Consider the following 19,980-nt stretch of genomic DNA (forward strand, 5'->3'; position numbering starts at 1 on the left):
TTTTAATTGTATTAAGAATAGAAAGAAAAGGCTTAATTATTAAGTTTAAAACAATTAAATTTTTATTAAAAATAAAAGTTTCTTATTATATTTTTATTGGATAGAGTTTTCTTTTCTAAGAATTTTGATGTCTTATTTATATTTTTACGAGCTATAACGGATTTTCTATAATTTGGCAAAGTTGCAAGTATTTTACGGAATTTATAAGTGACTAGAATTGCTAAATGTACCCGAGACTACTCCTACGCACTACCACCGACCGGTGGACCAACGTCCACGTCGGGTGCCATGTGGGCTTGGCTCGGGTCAAAATCCGGTTCATGTCTAGAGAGCTGCGGCGGCGGGGGATTCGGCATTCGCCGAGCGATTTCGATCACGCGAGGTTGGGAGGCTATTTGGGTATGACTCGGGGCATCGTGAGGAACATTTCGAGGGTGGCGCCGCCGTTGTTGGGTCACCGGAGCTCGGTCGACGGTGAGGAGCGGCGGTGGTGCTTACGAGGATATGTGATGCGGAGATGCTACGGTGCCAAATCGAGCAAAACGAACAAGGCTGCGAGACTCGGGAGCTCACCGGGGTTACGCCGAGGCTTGACGGCGAGGTCGGAGCGGACTGAGTCGCCGGAATTTGCGGCCACCGGCCGTCGGAGAAGACGGTCTAGCGTGCTCGATTGCGGGCGGTTTGGCTCAATTCCTCTTGCAGGATGAACAAGTCGAGGATGCTGATGATGACGGTGATCACGGCGAGGCACGGGGATGCCCCAATCGTCGGCGACTACGAACGGCCGGCGAGCTAGGGTTTCGGCTTGGAAAAAATTAGAGAGAGGAGGAAGAACTCGATGTGGTTGTTCATCCGGATGCTTTTATAGGGTGCACGGACGCGTTCCTCGTCACGATGTCGAGCCGGGAGAGGCTGCCGGCGGCTAGGAGAAGCGAAGCACGTCGTCTCGGTGGCCTCCATGCGTGAGGAAGGGGATGAGGACGAGCCTCGTGATATTTTGGCTGAAGGGGTACGCGGGCTGTGCGCTTCGGGCTTCTGCTGGGCTCGGGCCTGGGCTTTTGGTGGGGCTGTCTTTGGTGGGCTCCTTCGGTGGCGGGGTCCGGGTAAGTCCATTTTCTCTTCCTTTCTTTTATTCATTTCTTGTTTTGTATTTCCTATTTTGTATTCTGTTTTTAATTTAATTTCCATTCTTTTCTATTTTGCAGGTATTTCAATGAGGTTAATTCCATGAAGAATTAATGCAATGGTTATTACACCATTTTCTTATTAGAAGAATGCATTTTATATTTGATTCTATTTCATACATATGGGCTTATTCAACACATCAATTAAGCATGATTATAGGTGTTCTTTAAGTTCCCTTTTTATTTGGATTGCAACTCTCTTTTTACTTATAAAGAGTTGATAATTCCTACTCTAGGTGTTTTAGAATTTATCGTTAGGGTTTGAGCTCTTCATTGAGAATTTAGTTCCCGCATATGATTTTATGTGATCCTCTATTTATTAAGATCTTGAAGTTTTGATTATCACTCTATGTCAAGGTTATCACTAATATGGTATTTTACTAGTACCTTGAAGTACTTAGAGTAATTCTACTCTCATCATGGTTTGATCTTGATTAATGGGTTAAGTGGTTGCTCACCATACATATGGTTTCAATTATAAAGTGTAGCACAAGATTTTGCTTATGTTCGAGGAATTGAAGCATAAGATTTATTTGATGTGCAAATCTATGGTTCCAATGCTATTTACCTAATGACACATGGTTTGAATCTTAATTGTGGTTTAGGTTTTATTTGTGATCACCCAAGTGTTACTCAAACTAGGGTTGAAATTTAATTATGGGGTGGAGAAATGAGATGTCACCATATTGCATGTGCTAGGGTTTAATCTCCCCCAACCATGATAATGTGGTAGCTTACTTAACATTTTATGTTCTCCTCTAGTTACTAAGATTTTGAGAATTAATTTTATCTTCTACCAATTAGCTTCTCTTAGTATCCTTAATGAATAATTAAAGTAACTATAGTAGTTATAGTTCTTTTTATAGTTAACTTTGGTCATATGGATATATGGTTTCTCACCATATGAAGTATAGTGTTTAACTCTAAGGTTCCCTTAGGTTCATTAATTGATGAATGAATGAGAAAATAGATGTGGTAAGATTCTACTTATTATCACCAATTGATTTACAATTATAGGTTGGAATATAAACCTAGGATTGCTTATTAGTTACCTCCCTATAATTTCATGTGGTGAATGATATCTACTTATCTTATTAAGGTTTAAATTATCCTCACATACCTCAAGAGCATGATCATGTATTAAGCATGATCAACTTGTTCTTAATATCTTTACCTCAAGTTCTTAGGGTTTATGATCATCACTCAATTCATAATGATCAAGGTTTGGCTTCCTAAATTATTTCTAATGGAATGGGTTCTCACTTCCATGATCAAGCATTGTCTTGATCAACTAGGATATATCACTTCTATTTTACTTTCTAGGATGGTCATGGTCATGGTTATCTTAATAGTTTTATATCCCAGGGAATGCACGAGATATTTACTTAATGTTCCCCCAAGAGCTGATGGTTTAACCATTTGGATATTTGAATAGATAGATTAGGATTAGTATGGATAAGCTCTCTCATTTGGGAAGGACTTCAATGCTAACCTAATATTAGGTTCCATAGAGAGTTGATGTGATCTTCCAGGATCTATGTTTTAACATTAATGGTTATCTCTCTCTAGGATTGTCTTAAAGATGATGATTTGAATCCTTGGATTTATATCCAAGATTTAACCCAAAGTTTGTTATTGCTTCTTTATTAAATAATGTAGGACTCTCATCCCTCTAGGTTTGATGTAATATTAATTTAGAATAGAGAAGGATTATATTCCTTAGTTGGATCTCCTGGTCTTGTCTCCAAGATTGAAATAGAATGAATACCATGAGGTTCATGTTAGGATCAAGGATTAGTTTAAGACATGGAAAAGATAAGTGAAGAATAGTTTCTTCATTTATTGTTACTTGATTTCCAATTACATGAATGTTAATATGTTATGGCAAGGAATATCATGTTGTGATCTTTAATAAGGTACAGTAGTTGATCCTTGATTAATAAGTTCTTGTGTTGATTTTAATTCCATTTGATCTAACCCCTTAGATCAAATCATCTCCACCCAAAACAAGGTTTTAGCAAAGTCACATTGAGGTTTATAGCGCTTGACTTGATGAGCTACTTCAATTCCACCAAGGTCAAGTGAAACTTCAGTTACTGTGATCTGTTTTACTTTAAAGCGCGAAAATTCCGCAGTTTTCTATGCATGAATGCAATGCACACATACCGTTTCCTCTATTTTTGTAACCCCATTACCTGGGATATTACATAGATGAACCGCACTTTGTTTTAATAATGAATTGCTGATCAGACAAGTATACTTATTTAGAGGTCTAGTGTTCCAACTGGTTGTGCCAAAAGGAATTCGAATCCACGGCCAATGCAGCGAGTCGCGGTCGCGACGCCTACTACAACAATAACAACTACCACAACAAACAAGTCATTTCATTGTGTTTGTAGAACCGTCAAAATTTTGCAAGTTATCTCATAGATAGATATTTCTTTGCACAAAAGATATTACATCGACTATATTCATTCATTTTTTCTGTAAATATTAGGGTCTTTGTGCTTTAATATATTTTCTTAGCACCTATTTTCAGCCCACACTTCATTTTCATCCTAGATTCGCCACTACACAGGGGCGAGGACCGCTTCGGCGCGACAACAGTGGCAACGTTGATAGGCTGAGAGATCAGCGATATCTTTAGCGATCATTGGTTGTGGCATGAGGTGCACGGGGTAGTCTGCCGGCAGAACATTTGATCTGAATCGTTGATCTAAGTGGCAAACCATTGATGATATATGGGCAGTAGGATATGTTTAAGTTGATTTAATCAGAGTTTTATCCCTTCTACAGTTTGGTATGAGTGAGGAATTTATGTTTGCTCTTTTAGTAGTAGTGGAGATGGAGATTGACCATGTTGCTCGGCACAAATCGATTCGAGGGCTTTTTTGATTGAATACATAGGAATTGCATAGAATAATTGGCCAAGATCTTAAATTTAGCGTAAAGTACACTTGAAGTTCAAATTTCCCATACATAGGAATTGCATAGGATAATGGCCAAGATCCAAAAGTTAGCGTAAAATACGTTTGAAGTTCAAATTTCAAACCAAACATGTTTAAACAAAACCCACCTAAACTCATTCGCTCCTAGTAGTAGCAGCAGATCCAGCCCACCCCCTGCAGGCTGCAGCAGCAGCAGCACACACCGAAGACCAAACCAAGATCAGATCTCACCTCGCAGTCGCAGATCAGAACCCCAATTCCGCTCCCGAATGCCATCGTAGCCGCGCCGGCGCCCCGCTCCGGTCCGGTCCGCCTCCATGGGCGGCCTCAGGGCAGCGTCGCCGTCCTCGCCGGCGCCGTCGCCGGGGGTGGCGATGGCGTGCGTGGTGGCGTCGGAGGTGGCCACGGTGCTGGCCGTCATGCGCCGGAACGTGCGCTGGGCGGGGGTCCGCTACGGCGGGGACGACGGCGGCGGTGGCGACGACGAGTACCTCGACCACCCCCTCATCGCGGGGCTCAAGTCCCTCCGCCGCCGCGCGGCCTCCTGGGGCGCCGCTGCCGGGCCCGCCGCCGACCCGCTCCTCTACCTCCGTCCCTTCCTCGACGTCGTGCGCTCCGACGAGACCGGCGCGCCCATCACCGGCGCCGCCCTCTCCTCCCTGCACAAGATCCTTTCGCTCGACCTCGTGGCGCCCGGCCCCGGCGTCGCCGACGCCATGGGCGCCGTCGTGGACGCCGTCACGGGCTGCCGCTTCGAGGTCACCGACCCGGCCTCCGAGGAGGCCGTCCTCGCCAGGGTCCTGCAGGTGCTGCTCGCCTGCGTGCGCGGCCGCGCCGCCCCGGCCCTCGCCAACCGCCACGTATGCGCCATCGTCAGCACCTGCTTCCGCGTCGTGCAGCAGGCCGGCACCAAGGGGGAGCTCCTGCAGCGCGTCTCCAGGCAGACCATGCAGGAGGTCATCCGCTGCATCTTCGGCCGCCTTGCCGACATTGATGCCACCGCCATCGTCGGTGACCAGGTGGGTTTTGCCGCTCAAGGTTCTAGTCTGCTGTTTCTTGCTGCCTTTTTTTTCGTTTACTTATTATTATGATGATAATGTTGTAGCTTTTGCAGTGCTCATGTAGGTTAGTGTACTCAAGTAAATGACATATTCATGTAAATTTTGTTGGACGTTAATGTTTTCCTAGTTCTAAATGCTATCATCAATTGTTTAAATTTCAGCACACTGAAACCGAATCAATTTTACTTGCCCACACTATGTACCGTGCTAATTTAACTTGCAGTGCTCATGTATGATCTGTTGTACTCAAATAACTGAACGTATTCATGTAAATCTATTGTTACTCCATTAATGTCATCATAGTTCTAGATGTTATCCTCAAATGTTTGAAATTGAGCACACAGAAACTGAATCAACTAGATGATTCCCTGTGCACTGCTGCGGGAGAGTGTGATTGAAATAAAGATCCAGTATTATGTTAGAAAGTGACGAGGTTACAAATTTATGAGAACTGAACTTTGTGCGAAAATTCCTCTAGCACTTAAGGTTCAAACACACTCCAACAGATTATCTCATCAACAAATTTGAAGTATATAATAAACTGAAGAGTTCACTCTTTAGATAGTCTAAATAAGCAACTTTTGCAATATTTTAGAATGGACCATGTTCATGGGAACAGGCGAAGCTAGTGAAGAGATCTGAACTAACTTCGATCATCTATGAGTTATGTTCCTCACAAAACAGAAAACCTTGTGCAGCTGTAATGGCAATCTAAATTAAGGGTCATGGGTTTCCTTGCATTTTGGCATAACGTGAACACCAGCAAGCATGAGAAGAAGTTCAGGATATATGTTTAAAGCAGCTTCAACCTTTTTTCACATGGTCACATTATCCATTAGAACACTTCTGTAATAGTCATTCCTCTTAAGATTGTGGCACGCATATATTGTCTTGACACCAGCTTAGCACCAATCTATATTTCCTGAAGCATGTTACAGAAGTAGATTTGTTTCTTTGCTCATGGGTTTGACAAACAGGCTTTTGCTCTCAGCCAGCAGAAGATCCAAATTCAGAAACTTGTAGCATCCTTCGTTTGCGGGTAGAGACTTCAGCAATCAAGTATGATTTATGTGGGTTAAATGAGGGACAAACCTAGCCACTTTCAATAACACCTTAAACCTTCCTTTGGTAAAATCAGATTTATTAATGCAAAATAGAAAATATCATGCCTTAGAAGCAGCATCAAGTTGCTCAAAAAGATGTCACGAAATGGCGCGGATAGTAACAAATTACAAAATATTATGGCCCAACTATAATTAGAAGTTACACAAGCTGAGCTAACCTGATTCATGGTAAGGAGTATGAAGAATTCCATTTGCAGCTTTGAAGGGTAAAAGGCTGAATGAAGGTAGAAACTATTGTTACAATCTGAGTGAGTCGTGTACAATTATCAAGACAAGTGGCACACATATGATCCTTTCTTGTATGCAACGATATCTCCTGCGAGCAAATCGGTAGCAGCAAGAACACAAACCATATGATGTATTCATATGCTATTCATGTTGCAATTCTTCCTTTAATCCATTTTTTGCCCATTAAACTGCGGTTCCAACCAGCTGGACTGACCTGTAGTATGGACACAGAGCATGAAACCAAAGTTTCCTGTAGCTTCTAATTGTGTTCCCTTTAATTCAGTCTTTTGTTGTTCCATGTATCTAGGTGAAAATGGCGTACTCAACAATACAATATTAGTACTATTACGACACACGCTTTACCTGAGTCAAATAAATCATTCATGTGAAATATTGCATAATCTAGTTAGGAGAAATTTATTGGATAGAGATACAGGGAATTAACCTGACGATAAATGATACTCTTACATTTTAAAACCTTTTTAATGGTAGATAGTAGAGACATGCCATGCAACATTTCTCGAGTAGCCTGGGAAGTTTGAATTCAACAGTGTCCATCAGTTTGTAGGAGTAGAACATAATACATCACTTGCTGATTAATAGATGATACCAAAATATAGGTTGTCATTTGTCGTTCTCTAAGTAAAAGTACATCCATGTCAGATACCCCTGCCCAAGCGTTATTTGTATGTATCATGTTTAGAGAACAAAAATTGAAAAAAAACTTGGGCAGTGGTGCCAAGGCAACTGGTATGATACGTTTATTTGTATGTATCACGTTTAGAGAACATAAATGATGGCCGGTCTCAGAACAGTTCTCTGTCTGGTGAGTTACCGAAAGATCCGGAGATTCTTGGCGAGGGATTAAGGGAGCAGATAATGCGTAACTGCATAGTGGGAAGAGGAACTGAGTAGTCATATATGGACAATAATTTTTTATTCGGGCAAAAGACAATAGGAAATTGCCAATTGGTCTGCATATATGCTGACAGACATGCATAGACGGCTATGTGGAATATCGGAGGGCGGAAAATTAGATGCTGACATGCACTGGAAGGATGAATGATGTGGACCAGTTAGATGCTTGCTGATTTGTATAGCTTGCATGCATAGAGAAATAGGTTAGTGGGGATCACGTATTTAGATATTATAGATTTTACTTGCCCACTATGTACTGTGCTAATTCAACCTGCAGTGCTCATTTAGTTTTGTGTACTCTGGTAACTGAACGTATTCATGTAAATTTTGTGAGAGGGTTAATGGATTTTAGTTCTAAGTGTCACCCTCAACAAATTGAACTTATTTTGAGGAAGATACCACGTATTTATTCATCAGTTGTTGAAAGTTGCAACACACGTGGCTCTTAGAGAAACCGAGTCCATTTTTTACTTGGCTTAAGTATTCATACACGATGTAGCATGCTAGTTTTAAAATAAAGCATTTTGGTCGTAATGCCAAGTTTGGTGTATTAATTTGGTGGTAACATTTTGTTCTGCAGGTCAGCAAGAATCAAGATTTGGATGCTGGGGATCTGGGTAATGGAAAGAGTGATTATGTTTGTTTGGATAGCTCAGGGGACGAGGTGGGAGCTGGACTTGGTGTCGTGCAAGATAAGGCCATGATGGAGCCGCTTGGGGTTCCTTGCATGGTGGAGATATTGCAGTTCTTGTGCTCCCTCTTGAACATAGCCGAAGACATGGATTTAAGCCAAAGGATGAATCCTATTGATTTTGATGAGGATGTGCCGCTCTTTGCTCTGGGGTTGATCAATTCTGCCATTGAGTTGTCGGCTTCGTCCATCCACAGGCACTCGAAGTTACTGGCTTTTGTACAGGATGAACTGTTCCGCAATCTGATGCTGTTTGGGTTGTCAATGAGCCCCTTGATTCTCTCGACAGTGTGCAGTACTGTATTTACTCTCTTCTACCACTTACGTCAGGAACTTAAGCTGCAAGTGGAGGCTTTCTTCTCTTGTGTGATCCTAAGGTTAGCCCAGGGTAGATATGGGGCTAGTTATCAGCAGCAGGAAGTTGCCCTGGAGGCTCTAGTAGATTTCTGTCGGCAGAAAGAGTTTATGGCTGAGATGTATGCTAACATGGACTGCGATCTACAGTGTTCTAATGTTTTTGAAGACCTAGCTAATCTTCTGTCTAAAAGTGCATTCCCTGTAAACAGTCCATTGTCTGCCTTGAATGTGCTTGCATTGGATGGTTTGGTTGCCGTCATTCAGGCGATAGCAGATAGGACGGATCGTGCACATCAGCATCATGAGCAAACAGTGCCAGAAATAAGTGAATATTTTCCTTTTTGGCAGTTGAAGTGCGAGAGCAGTAATGATCCCGATCAATGGGTTAGATTTGTTCACCAGCAAAAAAGCATCAAGAGAAAGCTAATGGTTGGTGTTGAACATTTCAATAGGGACAAAAGGAAGGGCTTTGAGTACCTGCAAGGTGTCCACCTATTGCCTGAAAAACTTGATCCATGCAGTGTTGCTCTGTTCTTTCGGTACACACCTGGATTGGACAAGAACCTTCTTGGGGACTACCTGGGGAATCATGACGAGTTCTCTATTCTGGTACTTCATGAATTTGCTAAAACCTTTGACTTCGAGGAGATGAACTTGGACGCTGCCCTAAGGCTCTTCTTGGAAACTTTCCGGCTGCCTGGTGAGTCACAGAAGATACAACGGATTCTGGAGGCCTTCTCTGAGAGGTATTATGAACAGTCACCACACATGTTTGTTAACAGGGATGCTGCCCTGGTGCTGTCATATTCAGTAATCATGCTCAACACAGATCAGCACAATGTAAGGGTTAAGAAGAAGATGACTGAAGAAGACTTTATCAGGAACAATCGACGTATCAATGGTGGGACTGATCTTCCACGGGAGTTCTTGTCAGAGCTGTTTCATTCTATATGTCGGAATGAAATCAAAACCATTCCTGAGCAAGGAGCTGGATGCTCTGAGATGTCTTATAGCCGCTGGGTTGATCTGATGTGGAAGTCAAAGAGGACATCATCATACATTGCTTGTGACTCCTTTCCTTTTCTTGATAATGACATGTTCCCTATCATGGCTGGACCGTCAGTTGCTGCCATCTCCGTGGTTTTCGATAATGTTGAGCATGAGGAGGTTCTTACAGGATGTATTGATGGTTTCTTGTCAGTAGCAAAGTTGGCTGCATTCTATCATCTCGATGATGTATTGAATGATCTTGTTGTGGCGCTATGTAAGTTCACCACTTTGTTGAACAATTCTTATGCTGATGATCCTGTAATAGCTTTTGGAGTGGATGCCAAGGCTAGAATGGCAACAGAGGCTGTTTTCACTATTGCAACTACTTATGGTGATCATATACGAAGTGGATGGAGGAATATAGCAGATTGCATTTTAAGATTGCACAAGATAGGCCTTCTTCCAGGTCGCCTCACTGGCGATACAGGTGATGATCATGAGTCCTCTTCAGATTCATTGCCTAGCAAGCTTGGTTCATATACAGTTGCACCTCATATTTTACCGATCAACACTCCTAAAAAAACATATGGGCTGATGGGGAGGTTTAGCCAGCTACTTTACATGGATGCTGAAGAACCAAGGTCCCAGCCAACTGAGGAGGAACTGGCAGCTCAGAGGAATGCTTTGGAGACTGTAAGGAAATGTCAAATAGGTACCATCTTCACCGAGAGCAAATTCTTACAGGCTGACTCGCTCTCAAATCTAGCAGGAGCCCTCATTCAGGCAGCAGGCCGGCCTCAGAGGATTTCTAGTTCGCTTGATGATGAAGGAACAGCAGTGTTCTGCTTAGAGCTACTAATTACTGTCACATTGAATAACAGGGACAGGATTGTGCTTTTGTGGCAGGGTGTTTATGAGCACATAACACATATTGTTCAGTCCACAGTGATGCCCTGCAATCTGGTGGAGAAGGCTGTTTTTGGGCTCCTGCACATCTGCCAGAGGTTGCTTCCTTACAAGGAGAATCTGGTAGATGATTTACTGAAGTCGCTGCAGCTAATTTTGAAACTTGATGCACGTGTAGCTGATGCTTACTGTGAGAACATCACATTGGAGGTCACAAGGCTTGTGAAGGCCAATGCAACCCATATCAAATCCCAGATGGGTTGGCGGACCATAATTTCCTTACTATGTGTCACCGCTCGCCATCCAGATGCTTCTGATGCCGGCTTCGAAGCTCTGGTTTTCATCATGTCTGAAGGGGCACACCTCTCACCTGCCAACTTTATCGTTTCAGTGGAGGCCTCAAGGCAATTTGCAGAATCTCGGCTCGGGTCCGCAGAAAGATCTGTCCATGCTCTGAATCTTATGGCCGACTCAGTAAATTGCCTGACACGCTGGTCGCGTGAGATCAAGGAAGCTGGTGGCGAGGCTGACAGGATACTGGAAGGAATTGCCGAGATGTGGTTGCGGCTAGTGCAGGCATTACGGAAGATGTGCACTGATCAGAGGGAGGAAGTGAGGAACCATGCGCTGTTATGTTTGCAGAGATGCTTAGTAGTTGACGGAATATCAGTTTCGTCTTCCGCATGGCTGATGTCCTTCGATATTATCTTCCAGTTGCTTGACGAGTTGTTGGAGATTGCCCAGACCTACTCACCAAAGGACTTCAGGAACATGGAGCTCTCCCTCTTGCACGCCGTAAAACTGTTATGCAAGGTGTTCCTGCAGTCACTTAAAGACCTGTCTGTGCAGAGCAGTTTTGGTAAGCTGTGGTTGGAAGTCCTCGACATGGTAGAGAAGTTCATGAAAGTCAAGCTGAGGGGGCGGAGGACCGATAAACTACATGAGGCGATCCCCGAGCTGCTGAAGAACATACTGCTGGTGATGAAAGCAAACGGTATACTCTCAAAATCAAGCGCCGGTGGGGCGAACACTCTGTGGGAAGCAACATGGCTTCAAGTTAACAAGATCACGCCATCGCTGCAGTCAGAAGTGTTCCCTGACAATGAAAGTGACTCCGTGACGAAAGGCGAGCAGAGTAGTCCAGCACAAGAGGGTCAAACTGCTGAGCGACCGGCCACGGTACAACCTGCCGCCGCCTGATCAAGTTATCTGAGCTGAAAATCAGATCCGTCAAGGCTGACCTTCCAGCATTTTTCGGTGGAGCTATACACAGAATGCCCGGCTGCGCTCTTTGGCGGACATTAGGGAGAGAGAGTAAAGCTGGTGTGTTGTAATTTTTTTAGTCTATAATAATTGCCTTTTTGGGTTTATTGACTGAGGCTGTTGCCTTCTGTGGTTGGCTGCCTTTATTGTTGCAACACCTGGGGAAAATTGTATGATAGGGTATATCGCAGCAGTTACATACATATGCAGGATGGACTTTGCCCACACTGCATTGTTGTTACATTTGTTACAGATGTGAATAGGTGATGAGGTTAGGAAAGCATCTTGACGTTTATACTGTGCACTGTGGATGGATGTGAATTGTTTCTCTGTATCCATTACAAGCTGTAATGCCAAACAAAATTAATATCTTCATTTATGTAGTTCTTTGTTTTGAAAAAATGGTAGAATGTTTATTTAGTTAAAATAGTATAAGAATATTCACTAGATTGGATAAACGATAACTTGAATGAGTGCATCCGTAATAGAATCCATATAGTATTTCGAGAAAATTTTAAATTGCTATATGGTGCATTTGAGGCATCCAATGTTTAAATTTTCTGATGTATAAAGTGATTGTATTTTTCAGTTCTTCTGTTGATTGTGTACACTTAAAAGGTCTGATTATGTAAGTAAGGAAAGAAGTGACATCTGGTTTCTTGAGAGAAGAAAGGAACATTTGCTATAAATCTAACTGCTTACTTGCTAATGTAAAAATTCTCACTTAGATTTGGATTCTGACTTTTGTTATGTACTAGTCTCTTAAGGAGCAAGATGTCTAAATCCTGTCATTGGTATGATGCCGTCTCATGTTACTCAAGTTCGTTTTTCTGTACTATTTGTTATGCAAACCTGGGTGGGTATCTGAATTTAACTGAATCAGAGTTAAGAATGTAACATTATGGGAGTGATTTGTTTAATACTAAACCAATGACATACCTTATTTATTTTCATACAAAATTGTACTTGCATGTTTTATTGTCCTTTTGCATATTGGTATGTCTGAAAACCAAATTTGAACTGAAAGCAGAGTCACACTTTAGATAACTTTCATCTGTTGGATAGCGGATGTTTCAGTTTGAATTTATCTATATGCCTCTTCCGCAGCTTGATGTCGGTTGAAGTGTGCAGGCTCATCGATTTCTTGTTTCCCCGTTGCTCATTTGTGAGGTATGTTCTTCTTTGTTCATCTTAGTTCCATGCACCTTTCATTATATCTAAATTTGACTAACGTTTTTAGAGCTTTTTAGATGTTCCATAGAAAATACTTTATCTACTTGCATGGTCATTTTTTATGCTCATGTGTTGGCTCTATCTTTTTTTTTAAATGCGGTATGCTAATGCTAGCAGGTTTCTTGTTTAGCATGCTTCCTTATTCCACATAAACATTTTTTAAATCATTTCTGTACATTGTTTTGCAGAACACTGATTAGATTGGGCTTTGCTTGGTACATTATGGGTGAGCAATCGTTTATGAGCAAGGATGGTAGCTTCTGATTAGAGAAAATGACTCACATGCATCATGATGTGTGAAAAGGTTGACTTTTCCCTATTTCCTTGATTTGTACAAAATTCTGTACCCAGGTCGAAGTATTCTAATGAATAATTAGCTTAGTGGCATAACAAATATGGCAATGCTTCATCCCTACACGTACTGTGTAATGCTTATGGTCATTTTTTTTCATTTGTACGTTGAACTATGAACCTGTGATACTTCATTAACAATAGTGTTATCCGGCCTATTACTTGTATTCTGAACAGGTACCTCTGGGCATAAGCTGTCCTTCGAGATTCAGTCAACTCCTCTATAGAACAAGGCTTCAATGCCAAGGAGTGGTATAAGTTTACTTATCAATAATTTCATCTTAGACATGCCAGCTTAGTTGAGAGTTTACCACCTAGATCTCCTTGAAGCAATAAATTGGTATTTTTAGTTTTACATACTGGATACAATAGTTTGACATCTTACCTTCGTTATTGCCAGTGAGGTCAAAATTCAGGGTATTCTTGTACACTTTCTGCAAGGGAAATTAAATGATTAAGCTCAGAACCCAGTCTATGTCCATCTAGGTTCAGTACATCCAAAGACCATTTATAGCTAGCATCATTAGAGAGAAATCACAGCTTTGACATTTTATCAGTTAATATTTCCTCTTTTCTTGTGGTCTGCACCTTTTGTAGTTCCCCATAAATTTTATTATTTTCAATCACATCACATTATATACTACTTGAGCACCATAAATGATTTTCAGACTGGTACTAATATGTTTATGTATTATTTTGCAACCTTAGATTCAGATGCTGACTCCAATGAATTTTTGTGCATGGTGTTCTGGTCCTCCTACCATGCTTACTGAGGATGTTGGGTCACATTCTATGGTAAGAAGATTGATTGCTGTCAAACTAGCTGTCAGGGAGGATAGGATTGTTGTTAAACTAGTTTATAAGGAGGGTATGATGTTAAACTAGCTGATAAGGAGGATATGACTATTGGTGTTGGCATTGGCATGCTGGCATTATTTCCTAGGCATTGATTTCATGCAATGCTCGACTTCCGGGGTTTATATGGATATTCATTATCATGAACATGCCCCGTTCTTATGGAGGTGACGTCAAAATCAAGGTTCCTTTGAGGTGTTCTCCTGAATCTGCAGCTAACTGGTTTTTTCATCCATGTATGCAGTATCTCCATTCGGTTGGCCATCCATCAGATTGCCTACACAACAATAGCTATTGAGTGCTGACAAAGATAGCTAATGATCTGCTCCCCACATTTTCTTGGAGCACACACATCTGTCAGTTGCTCATGTGGATCTTCAGTGTGTCATATAAGTTTGTAAATCAAACACCTGGATATCGTTTCATTTTTATTAAGAAGGGGTAATCAGTTAGAAGGGGTTATGAGTTTTATTTTGTCGGTGCTTAAGTTTATTAGCTATATTTTCTAGCTCTAGGTGCATTTCTTTCATTTTGGATGTAGGCTTCCCTTTTTTGCTCTCCTTACGTATGCATAGTGACATAGGCTATATTTCTTACAGCGGACACCTGTATTTTCGATTGATGAAACTTGGAAAAGCCTGAGGTTATAGCAGGTTGGGATCACAAATAATGACAGAGGTGAGTCAAGCAGAGGTGGGAGCAAGTAAAACAGACCATGACCTGCGAGTCAGTGGTTGTGAAGGTATTGAGCAGTTTCCTGTGTGGTCACCATTCATAGTTTATTTTAGCTTCATAAGGCATGTTACTTCCCACATTTACTATTGACTTGATGTAACAAGACAGGGTTCTAAAAATTGATAGCACGATATTACTAGGTTTTCAAGTATTGCATTCATCTTTTGTCTTTTGAACCGTGCTATTTCTCAGTTAAGTTCATTCATGCTACATCATGTTTGTTAAGTATCGATTTCCTCCTTAGCTCATGGTTCTTAAATCCATACATATTGGAGCTGAGCATGTTATTTCCCCATGGCAAATGGAGCATCACAATCTATTATCTTTCATTATTAGTTATTAAAACCGAATTGCTGTTGCTAAAAGACTACGGTGTAAGAAAAATGCATGCATCTATGGTACACATTACCTCCAGCTGTATATATAGTGTGTGTCAATGCATCTGTCATCAGAGGAGTGTGCAATGCTAGCTGAATCATTGATTTATCTTTTGCATGGTTAGGAGCAAGACTAGCCGTGCTAATGGCTCAGTCGTCCTGACGATTTTCTGTAGTGTTTCTGTGTTTGGACACCAGCAGCAGAACACGAAAATTGTTCTTATATGATCGCCAATTCATTCATTCGTTTCTTCCCCTAGATGGGATCCACAATTGCATGGGTTGTGCAAATCATAGAAAAAAAAATTTCACCTCAATCAGTCAATTAGATGGGATGGTTTTGAAGATTGTAGCGGTTCAATCATCGACCTAAACTTGACCTGGAGTGGGATTACAGCAATGAAGGTAAGTTTCTGCCAATCGATGCATGTGTTGGTGTGTTGCGGGATCTTCATATCTTTTCCTCTCTGATTAGTCCTTGTTCTAAGGATGGAAATAGTTGTGCCGAGGGAAGCAACGGCAAATGGCGGTCCTGAGGGTGGAGGTGAAGGAAATGGCCATGTTCACAACAGGCACACTGAACGGAAACCAGTTTTGATCTTGCGGATGAAGCGTGGTGATCAGGGGATACGCGAGCACCCCTGCTCGACACATGTCTAACGACGTTAGCACTGTGTGCTATTAATAGAGGAGTCGCTTCTTGCGATGTGGGACAAAGGTACTTCTGTACCTTTCTGGAAGGATGACCGGAACGGTACAATACACATATATCCATGTATTTTCTCATATGTTCAAGTGAGGACAACTCGATTGCTGAATTTTGTTCCACAAAAGACATGAGTGGGAGCAGATACACGAGTTAGTAAGATCTTCATTTGCTGACACTTTCTCTTTTTTGCGCGAGAATCACCGAGATATCTATACCTCTATATCAAGGTTACAGTTACCCAAAGAATCTTTGAAATACAAACTGCTATCAAGATAACCGACACTTGGTTCTCACTCATGTGGTCTACCTCTAACCAAAAGAAGCTCTAAAATACAAACTGATACCCATTTGGTATTTTAGCTGTTTATATTTTTATCTATTATAAATCAATTAAACTTAAATAATTTTGTAGGATAACATATAGAATATATTAACCAAGTAACATAATTACAAACAAACATATCAAAATGTAGGATACTTATCTCCACATTTTTGAAAGGACGTTGAACAAACCTAGAAATACATCTAAACCCCCTAGCAAAACCTTCCGCTTGGAGGTTGTTGTTGCATCGCCCAAGGTCAGAATGAAGTCATGTAGAGCAGTAACCGATTCATCCACACATCTGAACCATTCTGAATTAATAAGCATTTTTTTAAACATAAGACATTACGCATAACTTTAAATTAATAAAGCTACCAACGGGTTCCCGGCAAATGGATTCAATGCCGCCGTGGCCTCCGGCAGGGTGACCCCCTCTCCCCCTTCCTGTTTAATATCATCGTTGATGTCCTGCAGCAGATGATCCTCCAGGCCTCCCGCGACGGCCTCCTCCTGCACCCCCTCGTCGATGGCCTTCCTTGCCCCGTCCTTCAATACGCGGATGACACCCTTATCATCATCCGGGCTATCCCCCAGCATGTTGCAAACCTAAAAAAGGTCCTCGATGATTTCTCCGCTGCTACTGGCCTCGTCATCAATTTCTACAAAAGTACCATTGTTCCCATCGCGACTGACCAATCCACGGCCCTCTCCATGGCCCATGCCTTTGGATGCGCCGTCTCCTCTTTCCCCCCAGACCTAGCTGGGGCTCCCCCTCTCTATCTACAAACTCCGCCATGGCGACTTCGCCCCCGTCATTCACAAAAGTGACATGCGCCTTTCGGGGTGGCGCGGTCGATGCCTCCCCATCGGGGGACGCTTGATTCTTGTAAACTCTATCCTCACCGCCATGCTCGCCCACGCCATGGCTGCTGGCCTTCTCCCTGCCGGTGTTATTGAGGCCATCGACAAAAGGCGAAGAGCTTTCCTCTGGACTGGAGAGGAAACTTGTCACGGTGGAAACTGCAAAGTCGCCTGGGGGGATGTCTGCGCCCCAAAGAAATTTGGCGGACTGGGCATCCTCTCCATCAGGGCTCAAAACTCCGCCCTCCTAACTAAGTTTCTCACTAAACTTCACTCTGACACCACTGCTCCCTGGGCTTCCTGGTTCCGTCGACGGTATGGCTGGAATAACTCCAGGGACCTCGGTGACGCACATCACCTTGATACCCCCGTTTGGAAGGATATTGCTACCGGCCTCGGGGTTTTCCACTCTATCACCAAGGTCTCCGTTGGTGATGGTACCTCGACGGCTTTCTGGACTGACCTTTGGACCGGTAATACCCCCCCCCCTCCCCCCGTGCGAGCGCTTCCCTTCTCTCCACTCTCATTCCACCCGGCTTAACATCAGTGTGGCCACGGCTCTGACTTCTAACCTCCGCGACACCCTCGGACCACGCCTCTCGCTGGCCGCGGAGACCGAGCTTCGTACCCTTGCTAACGAGCTGAGCTCTGTGGTTTTAAGTTACGGCGCCCCGGATTCCCGTTGCGACCGCCTCACTAACAAACAGCTCTCGAACAAAAGTGTCTATATCAATTCTTTCAGGTATATGTAGATTGACGAGGTTGCAGAGTGCGGCCCCTCTAAAGTGCAAAGTCTTCGTCTGGGCTCGCCTGGAGGAAGCGTCTCCCCACAAACGATCGCCAGTTCTGACACCACCTTTCCACTACGGCTGCCTGTCTATCCTGCTCCCAAGACGAAGATACATACCACATGCTGCTTCTCTGTCCCCGCGCCCGGGAAGTCTGGAGTTTCTTCTTCCCGGATTTTGACACTAGCGGCCCCTCGCGCCTTGCTGACCTTTGGGCAATGCGGTGCGGGACCTACGAGGAAACAACAATCATCACCTCCATCGCCCGGAGCATCTGGAAAAGAAGAAATGCAAAAACTTTCACCGGCATTGTTGAAGAAACCCCCCGGTCACCCGTAGGTGCATTGAAGACATCAGGCTTTGGGCTCACCGCTGTACCACCCCCTCTCGCTCCTCCTCTCTAAATAATTGGTGTAATGGGTTCGACCCGCCTTGAACTTCCCCCACCACCCCTCTCTCTCTCCCTCTAAAATCTTTGTAATGATCCCTGTACGTTTTTGATGTTTTAATTGTTCAGGCTGGCGTAAGCCCGCCGTAGCCCCGGTAAAAAAAAAGCTACCAACGGGTAGAAAGATGCTGAGGAAAACAACAACAAACACTAGAAAGATTATAGTGCAAACAAGATAAAACAAGACACGCATCCTACAAACTCCTAGGTCTTCAGACGTCGAAACATTCGTTGATCAAGGTAGATGAAGTGAAGCGGAGGAGGAGGACATCACACAATCTGAAAGAACATCATTATCAACTTCAAACCCGGACAAATTGCATCACGTTGTAACCCGTGGCATCCCAAGAACCACACCGCAACCACCCGTTGACATTTTTTCAATAAAAGGAATATATTAATATCGCGAAGAAACATCTAACCTCTGCAACAACGTAGTGCCCTAATAGCAATACGGATACACACAACAACAAAAGAAAGAAGAATTACATAAAAGAAACGTCCCGCTACAGTGACCAATTCCTTCCAGCAGCGAACGAACCACCACCAAAATAACACCAGAAATCCATCTACTCCAAAAACAATGCCTTCAAGAAGAAAACAGTGCACAAGCGCTGTCATCGTCCCGATCAAAGACCATAGGTTTTCACCCTGGAGAAAGTCCGCACTCCCAAAACAATGCCTCAATAAGGACATTGCCAGGCACAACCAATTAAGGCCAGATCTTGTATTTTCATCCTGCAAGTTTAGACACTGAATTTCTCCTATGCTATTGCCCCCACTTGCCAATTCCGCTGCCCAAGTCACAAATCACGAAGCCATCCTCACTTCACCACCACCAGGACTCAGAACTCCATTGCCAATCCTCGGTTCTCAGCTTCCATGCCATTCTCCGCGTCTAGCTTTTCTGAAGGCAAAAAAATAATTTTCTGAACATTGACGCAATACATTGTGCATTTACTGTATTAAATCTAGAAACCATAGCTCTTATCGACCTCTGGGTCTTGTTGAACCGAATCGAGCCTCATATGCACCATTACGCTCTTCCCTCTATTTCACTCTACATAGGTTTAAAGATGTCCGAACATGTTTATTGATAGTGACATAGTACTCCCTCTAGAAGAATTAGATATCCCAGATTTATCCAGATTCATATTTATTTATACATTAAAATGCGTCTAGATATTACGTATCTACGCAAGTATCTACGACAAATAATTTACAATAGGAGAGTATACGATTTCAGTCAAAAAGAACACCATTCTTTTTACGGTTTTGCTATATCACTTACAAAAATGTGCTTTGAGTTGCACTTGTTAAAAAAGTGCAATTACACTTTTCTGACAGAAATGTGCAACTGAATCGAGTTGCACTTTTCTTTGAAATGTAGTTGCACTTTTCTGAGTTAACTGAGACTTAAGAAAATCTCAGTCAACTGAGACTTAGGCACACCTTTCTTTTTACGGTGTGATGACAACCACCCAAGGCTCAATAAGAAGGACACTTTGTCCCATGAAGGCAAAAAAAAAAAAATGATTTTCTGAACATTGAGGCAATACATTGTGCATTTTCTGTATTAAATCTAGACGCTGAATACATGTCCAGAGCAAAACCATAGCTACAGCCTACAA

At 42.7% G+C, this 19,980-nt stretch overlaps 1 protein-coding gene across 1 annotated transcript; it reads left to right on the plus strand.

The window, feature by feature from the left end:
- The first annotated feature begins 4,300 nt into the window (after positions 1-4,300).
- Positions 4,301-11,963, plus strand: LOC124651654 (ARF guanine-nucleotide exchange factor GNOM-like). The gene is made up of 2 exons (XM_047190700.1): positions 4,301-5,151; positions 8,044-11,963. The coding sequence occupies exons 1-2, from the start codon at positions 4,450-4,452 to the stop codon at positions 11,605-11,607; spliced, it is 4,266 nt and encodes a 1,421-aa protein (XP_047046656.1). The 5' UTR covers positions 4,301-4,449; the 3' UTR covers positions 11,608-11,963.
- The last annotated feature ends 8,017 nt before the right edge of the window (positions 11,964-19,980 follow it).

This window comes from Lolium rigidum, chromosome 5, assembly GCF_022539505.1.
Source record: "Lolium rigidum isolate FL_2022 chromosome 5, APGP_CSIRO_Lrig_0.1, whole genome shotgun sequence".
NCBI classification, from domain to species: domain Eukaryota; kingdom Viridiplantae; phylum Streptophyta; class Magnoliopsida; order Poales; family Poaceae; genus Lolium; species Lolium rigidum.

Bases quoted from the DNA above. Each gene is read 5' to 3' on its own strand.
- LOC124651654 (XM_047190700.1), top strand. From the start codon at position 4,450: ATGGGCGGCCTCAGGGCAGCGTCGCCGTCCTCGCCGGCGCCGTCGCCG. The intron at 5,152-8,043 runs GTGGGTTTTGCC...TTTGTTCTGCAG, and splicing joins CCGCCATCGTCGGTGACCAG to GTCAGCAAGAATCAAGATTT.